The following is a 12,087-nucleotide window of genomic DNA, read 5'->3' on the forward strand; positions in this document are numbered from 1 at the left end:
TTTATATGATTATTATACAAAATTAAGAGATACGTTAATTGAATATTATGAATTTAAAACGTAATTACTAAGCTTTACACAATTTTATTAATGCAATGATAAATTCAAACTACTGTTCGTAGTAGTTTCGCTAGTACTTTCGATCGGTTTCTTTTCTTGAACCCGAAGTAATTTTTCTCAAGAATGCCATACGCTTATCCGTAATAGTGAAAGAACATCAGAGGTATCATCCTAAATCATTATGTTCATTTTAATTTAGAAATCTAGAGAAGATCGATTTTTCATAGAATCAGGTCCTTCGATTTATCTGTACTTTACAGAAAAATAACAAATCTGGTAAATGCAAGATAAGACATGAAAAATTATTTATTTCAGTATTTGAAGTGTACAATTTAAAATAATTCTTGATATGTAATAATATTTCTTTACTACTTTTTTTATTAAAATATTTTTTATTGAACGATTTAATTTTTATATTTTATATTTACTGAGAAATGCATACAATTCATAAGTTGCAAAAAAAATTACATATAAAACGTATATTTTTGATAAAATAAGCAAATACAAATTAATAAAAAATGTTAGAGTAGAAGTTCCGAAAATTTTCTTGCGAAAAAGTTTTATACATATAATAATATATTTTATATTATTTCGAGTGTATTAAAGATATAAATCTTATAAATTTTCGACAGTCTAATATCACTTCAAGCACTGAATTCTTCGAGCTATTTGAAAGAATGGGCATTAATAGTACGTCATGCGAGAGTATTATATTCATTACCATCCAGATTAATCATAAATAAACTTTTACCAACCTAAGTAGATAAGTGTTATTAGGATTTGTTAAATTTTATAGATACTTCTAATCTAGTCTTCCAGCGTATAAATACAAGAGGATTTGTGAAAAAGTTACACGGCTAAACGAACTGTAATGAAAGAAAACTACAAAAATTTTGTATGCGTCCGATAAACTGGAGGGGAAAAAAAGTCAATATTTGTAAATATAACATATATAATTGTGCTGTTACTTTAATAATGCGTGAGATTCATGTTTTGATATCATGCCATACGTATGCCAAGGATTAAATGGAATAAGACTTCTTACTATTTTATAAAAGATCCACACGTGTCTTGAACTGAGACTTATTTTACGTAATAAGAGTATTATAGCAAAATCGATATCATTATTATTGTACTTTAATAACGCCGCACATATTCAAATAAATATGCGCTCCACATTTAATTTAAAAGATTATATAAAAGATACACTATCTCGACAATCAAATAATAATACACTGCTATAATTCGAAGATTTGATGGTCTGTTACACTCTTTTAAGAAAAATATAAATTTGAATTAATATAGCAATATTTTGTATTTCTTTGCATCCTATTGATTCCTAATGCATATCGCCGCGTTGATAGAAAAGTGATACTTTAAGTAAAAAAAATTATTATTTTTGAGATAATGAAAGAAATCAATTCTACACTTTTTTATCAACATGGCGATATAAATAATGATATTAATATGTACGTATAATTTATGGTAAATAAATTCAATATCTGTTTCGCTTTCTTTAACTTCTTTATCTCGAATTCAAAGAATACGTGACAAGAGAGACGGGAAGTACGTTGTCAGCGCTTAATTTAGCGTTACTGCATTATTCTATCTTTATATTCATTAGACGTAAAATAAGAATAGGATAAATTAATATAGCGTTGACGATCATTAACAATCAATATAAGCGCTATTAAGTTATTCGTGCACGCTATCGAGCGTATTTAGAGTGCTCCCCGAATGCGCCCAAACTTCGAATCGTTATATGTAGCATAATACGTCACTGGAGTCTCCAGTTTGGAAGTAAGCACGAAAAACAGTTATGTCGTCACATCAATTCCCAAGAAATATCAAATATATAGCATCGTTTCACCAGAAGTGTCGGCAGAGTCTGTATCCGTCCAGTAATATAAACAGATTCGCAGTACCGGAGGAAAAAATACCATGGTCGGTCGATTATCCCGACTACAAACCGGTCGCATATAGCGCTGCTGCTCTCAAGGGTAAACCTTGGGCCGATCCAGAAATCAACGATCCTACCTTCAAACCAAAATGGAATGTGTTGGATGGTAACTAACTTCTCTCTGTTCATCTAACTAATAAATTCAGAACAGTTGTCGAAAATTAAAAAAGAAAAGTAAAGAAAAGAGGTGTCAAATCAGTTTCTTAGGTTAACATAAATACACTGCGCATGCGAGGCAAGATATTACCTTTTCTTTTCACGAATTATATTTGGAATATAATTTTTGACAGACAACGTGAATCGAAAGAGTTTCACGGGTGACTACGTTGTGAACGCGGATGGTTACCCCTTAAATCCCGTGGGGCGAACCGGCATCCTTGGACGTGGACTTCTCGGCCGATGGGGACCGAATCACGCCGCCGATCCCATCGTCACGCGATGGAAACGCGACTGCAACACGGGGACCGTGGAAGTGAACGAGCACACGGGAAAGCCTGTACTACAGTTCGTCGCGATACAGAGGCGGGATTCCGGGGAATGGGCCATCCCGGGGGGTATGGTTGATCCGAATGAGACGGTTTCCGCGACTTTGATGAGAGAATTCATGGAGGAAGCGCTGAGCTACCTAGAAATGGATAACGCCGAGAGAAACTCCCTTCAAAATTCTATAAGGAAGTTCTTCGCGAAAGGCGACGAGGTCTACAAGGGATACGTGGATGACCCGCGAAATACTGACAACGCTTGGATGGAGACGGTGGCTATGAACTTTCACGACGAGGAAAACAGCGTCGTCGGGAAGCTCGCGTTGAGGGCTGGGGACGATGCGCGTAACGTTAGGTGGATGGACCTGAATAAAGAAATAAATTTATATGCCAATCATAGCGAATTTGTAAAAAGAGCTGTGTTGAAACGTCATGCACACTGGTGAAGCGCAGTCGCAATTACAATGATCTCGTCTGGAGGAGAGAAGGATATTTAAAAAAAAAACGATATAATTATAAAAACATTTTTGTATTATGTCTAGTATAAGTACTATACCCATACATACTTTCCGCACTGTGCAGAGCACAAGGGTAAATCGCTAAATATGATTATCGTCGTTTGTGTCAAACTATGCTAAAAAATCTTACGTTTGATACACGTCTTCAAAGATAAAATGAGATTTTTCAATGTAAAAGCTAACAAAATATACATCTAACAAAAATATCGATTATAATCGATCAGGACTCGGAAGTTTATGAGGACGTACCTCCAATCTTCAAACTTCAGCTGTTCAGCTCTATTATGTATATTTCCATAATCCTATTGTTTGCGCATCACAGTCATATTCAAACAACACAAATTAGGTAACGTTATATTATATATGTTACCTAAAAAAAACCTGATAATCGTTAAAATCCGATTTCACTAGTTAAAACTAGTTTTAAATTTAGTTAAAACGAAGTCTGTAATCGTAGTTTCACATGGGTTTTCGACTTTGCACGCTTAGCGAGATTTAACCCCTCCCCCCTCCCCTGTTTATGAAGAGAAACGAGGTCTATAATTGTATTGTCCACATAGATTTTCGATTTTACGTCTAATCAACCATTCTAGTTTTAACTAATGAATTCAAACTAATGAATTCGGGTTTTGACGATAACATATATAAACATAAAATAAGAAAAAATCACATTAATATCTATATAATGTATCATAAAATTATATTAACTTAAAAATAGTAAATAAAGGATCTTTAAACGTTAAACGTTCATAAAGTAATAATGTTTCGTTTTAAGTAAAAGATAATACGAAAAAAAGTGGAATTTTGAAACAGCAGAATTTTGGATAGTGCAATGTATCATAAATTGAGCAAATATTTCATCGATATCGCATGCAGATTCTCGTAAAAATACTCGGATAAAAAAAAAACAGTAATTATATAAAATAATACTACATGTAGGAATTAGTACTATTTATATCACTATACCTAATTCCATTTGATCTTACACTGAGATAACAAAAGTATTTTTGTACATTTTAATATGACACGCGACAATCGTTGGTAGTTATCATAATGGGTGTTTGAGTAGGCTGTTTTAAGCCGAGGAAGTCTAAAAATACCTGACTGGATTTCGTAATTGTACTGAATGTGTCATCGACGTTTGTATATAACATAAAATCGCTTAATTTAATGGGCGTATCATTTCCATCATTTTTCTCTAAATCTGAATTTTTTAGATTTACGTTTAGCGAAGTAGAAACATTTTTCTTCGATTTTCTTCGACTTTCAGCTTTTTCTAAATCAAGTGCATGTTGCGCTTGTACCTGACCCAATCTTGCTGCTCTGGTGAAATAAGTGCGCGCGGTATCGATATCGATTTGTAAACCGCCCCGTCCTTGGGCATGGAAAACTCCCAAATTATACAACGCATCGGCATGATCGTGGGCCGCGGCATCATTGTAATATTTTGCAGCCTGAAGGAAAATTATACTTTTATATATTTCTTACAAGGCTATTTCTCCTTACACTTCGTCTATATATAAATCTATATATAAATCGTCTATTTTTTAATTTCACAAAAAATGTCAAATATCCTTTTTTTATCTTTGTACAAAGATTTCGAAAAGATTTTCATCCTGACTGAATGGTATAGTCTAATAAATATAGTCTAATAAACTATTCCTCTCGTATTTTTTAAATATTATCTAGACGTTAGAGAATGTACCTTTGCTTGATCTGCCAAAGTCCCGATGCCTAATTCGTAACATAGACCTAAATTGAACATGCTTCCGGGGGATGATAATTTAGCGCCAACAGTAAAATGCATTAAAGCGTCTTTATAACGTTTCTCCTCTAAAGCTTTAATACCAAAACGGAGCTCGTATTCTCCTACCACTATGTTATGAGTATTTGTAAATTCATCGGCAGCCTGTTTGAATGCCTGAGAATATAGAAAATATAAGGATCTATAAAAATATAGAAACTTCTACTCTTTTTACACACACAGGGAATAAAATTTTTCCAAAAAGAAATTTTTTAAGTTATTCAAAAAAGAAACAAAGAATAGAGAAAATAGATGTATAAGTCTTTATTCTTCAATTTTTGGAATGCACTGTGCTAAATACACTACAGCTTTAAATCCAGAAATATATCTTATTCACAAATGATAAAAAAAAAACCACATGAATTATAACACATGTGATTATAAATTATCTATCTGCATGGATTACAAAAATAATATCGTGATAAATATGATACATAACAAAAAAAATAAAGAAAATGTTCGCTAAAGAGAAAGTACCTTCGAATTTGTCAGATAATAAAGTGAAAAACCGCTTTCTGCATATTTATTTAGTTATTAAAGAATCAATATGAAGAGACATAGTAATTAAGAACATAATAATTCTCTCTAATAAAATATTAAAAGTTATATATGTGTATAATTATTTCTCATGTTATATATACATTGATTTTTAAAAATATACTTGGAAGAAATATATATTATTGTTGTAAGATTTCATGTTAATTCAATTTTTGCCTATGCACCAGACTGCGGTACCGTTACAGAGTATAATGCCGGCAAAATAACATCCTCACCTCTTCAATGGTGATAGGACCAAACGATTTTTCTGCAGTCCATTGTGAATTTGAATCCTGCAGATTAGCGCTTTTTTTGCTGGTACCAATGCAATTAGTAACCGGCAGGATTTTCCTTGGTTGTAAATTTAATAATTGCGTAAGTATGTATGAAACTCCTTTAGAGTTTGAATCGAAGATCTTAAAACTCGGGAAACTCCTTTTCAAGATATCATTGTTATCTCTGTCAAAGACCCTTTTGCGGAGACAGAGTGTTTGGCACACGATCCATCCAGCCGCCAGTACACTGGACTAGTTAAAATATAGATACAAGTCACAGTATTAGCGGTAAAGACCATTTTTTCGGCGTTGCTAAAAAGTGTTGCATAACAGGCTTGTTTTAAAAACGTATATTTACCCAGCCGACCGCCTCTGACCAACTGTGCTTGGCATTCCAATCGGAATCGTGTCGCTCGTTTTTAGCACCGGCGCTTTTGGCCGATTCGCAGAAACCCTTATCACAAGTGATAAAGACTGGCGGAAGAAACTTTTGTTGGCACGTCAAGCTTGTTTTGACTTCGTTCTTCGCGTTATCCTGTGACGACTGCGAATAAACGTTGGTGCGACAAACGCGTCGCTCCAACGTTTCTCGGATTCCGCGAAATACGACTTTCCACATTTCCTCCTTCTCTTCTCTCCTTTATATGTTGGAAAGATATTGTGAACAGCTAAAATTATAAAATGTAGTAAAGAAGCACCTCTACTCCGAAGCTCCGCTACAAAGTTAAATCTACGCTGTACTAAAACGATGAACGTGCTGAGAAGTCACGTTCACGTGTAAATATACGCGAAAAACAAACTGGCAGCCTTTTTATACCAAATAGTCCTATTTGTTGTTACTACAAAAAGTCTCTACTCGAGCCAGAGAGGCTCGAGCAAAGAGAACTGACTTGAGAGCCAATTAGAATACTCGATAACTTTACACTCCTACCAGAGAGGATCCTCTCTGCTCCTACCAATAAACATTAAGATTACTAAAAACAGTTTGCCGTGGTTAAGTTGGCAATACTTATTAGCTGCCTAGTTCAGTAACAAAATTGTACCTAACCTATATAACCTCCATATTCTTGCTTCATGATAACCTCGTGGAAATTGAAGACCACGCTGTATAGATTTTTAGTAATAATTACGCGCGATTAATACGTATTTATTTGTGTAAAAAAATTAATATTTTTTTTTAAATCAAAATGGGGAAAAAATCGAAGATTGGAAAGCAGAGAAAGGATAAATACTATCAATTAGCCAAAGAAACTGGTAAGTAATATTAATTATTTGTACATACTGATTGAATTACTAAATTAAAGACTGTATATCAGCTTCAAATGCGGTAGTATTTTAATCAAATATTTAGCAGTTAATCGTATCGTCGAAATAATTATTAAAATTTAATGTTTTATGCAGGTTATAGGTCGCGTGCTGCTTTCAAGTTGATTCAATTAAATCGGAAATTCGAATTTCTTCAAAAGTCCAGAGTATGCATCGATTTGTGCGCTGCACCTGGCGGCTGGATGCAAGTTGCCAGGCAAAATATGCCAATATCATCGATAGTCATTGGTGTGGACTTATTTCCGATAAAGCCCATTCCGGGATGTCTCAGTCTCGTGGAAGATATTACAACAGACAAATGTAGAGTTGCTATCTCACGTGAATTGAAAACATGGAAGGCTGATGTTGTTTTGAACGATGGTGCTCCCAATGTAGGAAAAAATTGGCTTCACGACGCGTATCAGCAGGCTGTTCTGACGTTATCAGCTCTTAAATTAGCTACTCAATTCTTAAAAGCTGGTGGTTGGTTTGTAACAAAAGTATTCCGCTCTAAGGATTATCACCCATTGATCTGGGTGTTGAAACAATTGTTTAAGAAGGTACTAATATCACTTAAGAAACATTTATTTATTTATTATCTATCATTTTTCATTACTGTAAATTTAATTACAGGTACATGCTACTAAACCTCAAGCATCACGTAGTGAATCTGCAGAAATTTTTGTAGTTTGTCAATATTATATTGCTCCTGATAAAGTAGATTCCAAGTTCTTCGATCCAAAGCATGTCTTTTCTGAATTGCAAATAGAAACTACGAACAAATTAAATGTTCTTCATCCAGAGAAGCTAAAGAAACATAAAGTAGAGGGATATCCTGAGAACGATTACACGTTATATCATAAATTATCTGCAAAAGAGTTTATCGCCTGCGAAGACGCAATAAAAGCTTTGGAGAATACTTCCGAAATCGTGATAGACGATGAGTTCATCGACAAGCACGAGAAAACGACTAAAGAAATTAGGGAATGCTGTAAGGATATTAAAGTACTTGGACGAAAAGATGTGAAGCTCCTACTCAATTGGTGGAAAGCGTTAAAACACACGCAAACCGAAACAAATGAAGCGAAAAATATAACTGAAGATGAAACTACTGCCGCATCTGCCGCCGTTAGTCTCGAAGAACAGGAGGATTTGGAAGACGAGGCAATTCAAAAGCAGATTGCCGAGCTCCGGCAAGCAGAAGCCAGAGAGTTAAAACGGAAAAAGAAGAAGGCTAATAAGGAAAGGCAGAAGTTGAACGAACGTCTCAATTTGAAAATGGTTCACAAGATCGACGAGGGACCTAAATTGGAAGGAGACGATTTGTTTAATTTGAATCAGATTCAAACCAATCAGCAATTAGAGCAAGCTGTAGATCAAACGCCTGACGTCGTGGCAGAGAGCGATGTGGACTCGGACGAGGAAATCAAACCGAAAACGATTCATTACGAGAAAGATGCAGGTCATTTGGACAGCAAGGGCTTGTACTACAAATCAGAAGAAAGTGAGAAAAGTGACACTGATGCCTCAGATGATGACAGCGAGAAATCTGGACTAGGTATTATAAATAAAATATTAACGCTGATTTCAATATCATTATTCAAATAATCTCAGCTAAAAAGATTGATATCTTGTGTTTAATTTAATTTTTGAATTTGTAACAAAAGCTATAAAATTAATACAATAACAATTAGAGGCCATGAGCCAAGCACGTTATTTAATGCTAAATAATAAATGTGTCAATACAATTGAAAATAGACGTTTTGACTGTTATTCGGTCATTATCAATGTTAAATATCTGCTGTAAATGCTATTAAGGTAAATGTACCAGTGACTGAACATGTATTTATATTGGAACACGTACACAAAAATTTATTTTTAAATGCTTTTTTTATATTATAATTTAATTGTAATCTTTAAATAGTTTTACAAATAAATTTTGATATATTAAAAAAAGAGCATTTCAGATTAATAAATTTTTCTGTACGTATTCAGATATAGATCCATGTTCAATCACTGGTGCGTTTACCTTACAATATGTAAGAATTTAGCAAACAGAATAAAGTATTATTTTAAAAACAGTATTATTAACATATTGTAATAGCGTTTAGAGCATAGAGATATTTAACATTGATAATGACCGGATAACGGTCGAAACATCTATTCTCAGTTGACATATTTATTACTTAGCAACATATTTATTACTTAAACAATGTGCTTGGTTCGTGGCCTCTAATTGTTATTGTATTAATTTTATATTATTAGAGCCATTTTTATTTTTTAACTTATTAAAAGCTATAAAATTATTATTGCAATACAGGTTTGGACGATTCAGAGGATGACAGTACAAATAAACCGCAAAAGAAGCAACAACTTAAAGATTCCGAAAGCAATCCGTTATTAACTGATCTAGATTTCCGGGACAAAGAAACTAAAAGAGCTCATAAAGCAGCACTCTGGTTTCAGAAAGATGTGTTTAAAAACTTGGAGAATGAAGATGATGCAGATTATGAATTAGATAAAATAATTGAACAATATAAGAAGAAAGGCGGACATGTTCTCGGAGAAGAGAAGAAGGTGCAAGAGAAAGTGAGTGAGGAAAAGAAACGAAAACGCAAAATCAGTGAAAATACTGAAAATGATGATTCAAATTCGGATTATGATATGGAAGAAATGATGGCGCCTAATAAAACATTGAAAAAAATCAGCGGAAAGGATGGTTTTGAGGTAGTGCCACAAGAAACAGGTAAAGAAGTTTTCGTTGATTTTACATTTTGACTAAGTGATTGAGGTTATTAATAATTATTGGCATAATTATATAATTTTTTATTATTATCTACAATTTATTATTATTAACATACATTTTTTATTTACGATTAATCAGATAAAAAGCCGAAGAAAAAGAAATTGACTCCCGAAGATTTAGCGCTCGGATCGTTGCTGATTCAAAGTAAAAAATCTCGAAGAGATCTGACTGACTCGGCTTGGAATAGATATGCGTTTAACGACGAGAAATTGCCCGATTGGTTTGTGAAGGATGAGGAAAAGCACATGAAGAAGGAGGTGCCCGTGCCTAAAGAACTTGCCGATGAATATAAAAAGAGAGTGGAGGACTTGAATGTAAGACCTATTAAGAAAGTAATGGAGGCTAAAGGAAGGAAAAAGAAACGCGCGATGCGCAAACTTGAGAAGGCCAAGAAGAAGGTTGAAGCATTGATGGATAATGTAGATATTAGCGACAGGGAGAAGGCCAAACAAGTTAGAGCGTAAGTACTTTTTTATTTTTTTCGTTTTAGGACGTCTAATCTTGATGAATATACTGTTTCCAACTTTCGATCTTTAATTTGATTTAAGGTTGTACAAGAAAGCTCGTCAGGAGCCAAAGAAGGAAGTCACATATATCGTAGCGAAGAAACATACCGCGCAGAAGCGGGCCGTTCGGCCTCCCGGTGTGAAAGGTCGATATAAAATAGTCGATCCGAGGATGAAGAAAGATTTACGCGCGGCGAAAGCGAAGGAAAAAACTAAAGGACGTGGAAAGAAAAATCGAGGCAATAATCGGGGCAAAAAACCGAGGGCGCAGCCTAAAACCATGAAGAGGAAAAGTAAATGATCGCCTTATTTCCCCACATTGCAAAACATTGTTTAATTCATAAGGACTACAACCTTATGCATCTATTTGCATAATTCAGTTGCGGATATTTAAATAAATATTTTTATTACAGTACATATTTGAAAGAGAGAATTTTCCGGATTTCTTCCCCCATTCTAAATTAGTCCATCGATTTTATATTTCTGCTTCTCTTATAATTATTGGCGATGGGGTTTAAAATAAAATAAATGTGTTGATGCGGAACGCGTATTACTGTAGTAAAGAGATAAATTACGGAGTCTACACTTAGATATTGTTTACACACAGACGTCCAATTCTGTCCACCAATCAACCGACGCGGAATGTATACTGTGTTAATAAATAGTAGTGGAATATGATCTTATTCGCGGTTGCACGAGATTAGTCGAACTTGTCCTTGTTGTTATTTCGGGCAATTCTGTTTTGTGCATAATGTCGATGTGGATACAGAAATAACTCGAGACTTTTCCCCCCCTCTTGTCCACCCCCACAATGAAATGACGGCAGAACAAGTAGTTACAGGAGAGTCGCGAGTTGTAAATCGCGCTCTGGCGCATAGCGCGTAAAATAAATCATGAATAAAAAAAAGGGGCCATTTATAGATCGCGAACAAACTGTCATTCGTTACGCTCTCGTTACATCTCTCTCTCTCTCTGTGCACGTTGGAGAATGAGCTTCCGAAAAGTTTTTACATAATCTTATGAAACATTCTACGTAAAAATCTACCATCCGGGTTTGTCGCCCATCGCTATAGATCGCGTCGCCCTACACCCTCTTTAAATACCTCCCCCCCTCCCCTCCCCCTCCGTCCGTCCGACGAGGTAAGTCCCTCCCACGGGGTACGTTTCTCTCGGCCGGTCTGTTCCGCGTGTATCGGATATCTCGATGTGACTGCGGGCCGCCGCTCGCCTGCGTAGCGTCGGGACGCTGCGGTCGATGTCAAGGACAAGGCCGGCGGTATCTATAAAGATCGCCTCGCGCGTCGGCGGCGTCGATGCACCGTCATTCGCGAGAGTAGCCATCGAAACGCGATTGCCCGCACGCGGATGGCGGTGCGGGCGCCAAGATTCGTCATCGGCCGCACGACGTTCAATTTGTATGAAATATATGGAACGGATCGCATGGCATCGCTTTAGTCAGTGTGTTTACCGCATGTACAGCTATAGCACGGCAATTGAATAGAACTACAAATCCGTCACAATAATCCGTCCGTTCTCTCGCGCGTTCCCTAACGCGTAGAAAATGTTAATGAGACTCCCGAGGCCGAGAGCGAACTCGCGCAGCTAGACCTGCTATACCGAAAGTTGTTTATTGCCATTAAGTATACCGTTCGTGTATTTTCGCAGTCGCTGTCTGGTGGTAGGTAGGTGGCAGATATCGGTGATGCCACTTGGTTGCAACTGCGTAGCTGCAACGGTCGATGTCAAGGCCGGGAGATGTAGAGACCGCTTATTGCAAGACCAAATTGACGCGCTACTAACTCCCGATATTGGGAGGAAGAATTCGACCCAAATA

The 12,087-nt window shown here is 35.7% G+C and overlaps 3 protein-coding genes across 3 annotated transcripts; 2 read left to right on the forward strand and 1 right to left on the reverse strand.

Moving 5' to 3' along the window:
- The first annotated feature begins 412 nt into the window (after window positions 1-412).
- On the forward strand, window positions 413-3,917 carry LOC105455626 (ADP-ribose pyrophosphatase, mitochondrial). The gene is made up of 2 exons (XM_011699091.1): window positions 413-2,126; window positions 2,311-3,917. The coding sequence occupies exons 1-2, from the start codon at window positions 1,880-1,882 to the stop codon at window positions 2,946-2,948; spliced, it is 885 nt and encodes a 294-aa protein (XP_011697393.1). The 5' UTR covers window positions 413-1,879; the 3' UTR covers window positions 2,949-3,917.
- On the reverse strand, window positions 3,016-6,440 carry LOC105455625. Its single transcript, XM_011699090.1, has 4 exons — window positions 5,995-6,440; window positions 5,598-5,888; window positions 4,726-4,941; window positions 3,016-4,474 (listed from the first exon to the last, which is right to left on the reverse strand). The coding sequence occupies exons 1-4, from the start codon at window positions 6,253-6,255 to the stop codon at window positions 4,037-4,039; spliced, it is 1,206 nt and encodes a 401-aa protein (XP_011697392.1). The 5' UTR covers window positions 6,256-6,440; the 3' UTR covers window positions 3,016-4,036.
- A 221-nt stretch (window positions 6,441-6,661) lies between these two features.
- On the forward strand, window positions 6,662-10,670 carry LOC105455627 (pre-rRNA processing protein FTSJ3). The gene is made up of 6 exons (XM_011699092.1): window positions 6,662-6,890; window positions 7,038-7,501; window positions 7,575-8,499; window positions 9,262-9,687; window positions 9,826-10,207; window positions 10,296-10,670. Exons 1-6 carry the CDS (start codon window positions 6,824-6,826, stop codon window positions 10,552-10,554), a joined length of 2,523 nt encoding a protein of 840 aa, XP_011697394.1. The 5' UTR covers window positions 6,662-6,823; the 3' UTR covers window positions 10,555-10,670.
- The last annotated feature ends 1,417 nt before the right edge of the window (window positions 10,671-12,087 follow it).

The sequence above is a fragment of the Wasmannia auropunctata genome, unplaced genomic scaffold (assembly GCF_000956235.1).
Source record: "Wasmannia auropunctata unplaced genomic scaffold, wasmannia.A_1.0 LD335888.1, whole genome shotgun sequence".
NCBI lineage: Eukaryota > Metazoa > Arthropoda > Insecta > Hymenoptera > Formicidae > Wasmannia > Wasmannia auropunctata.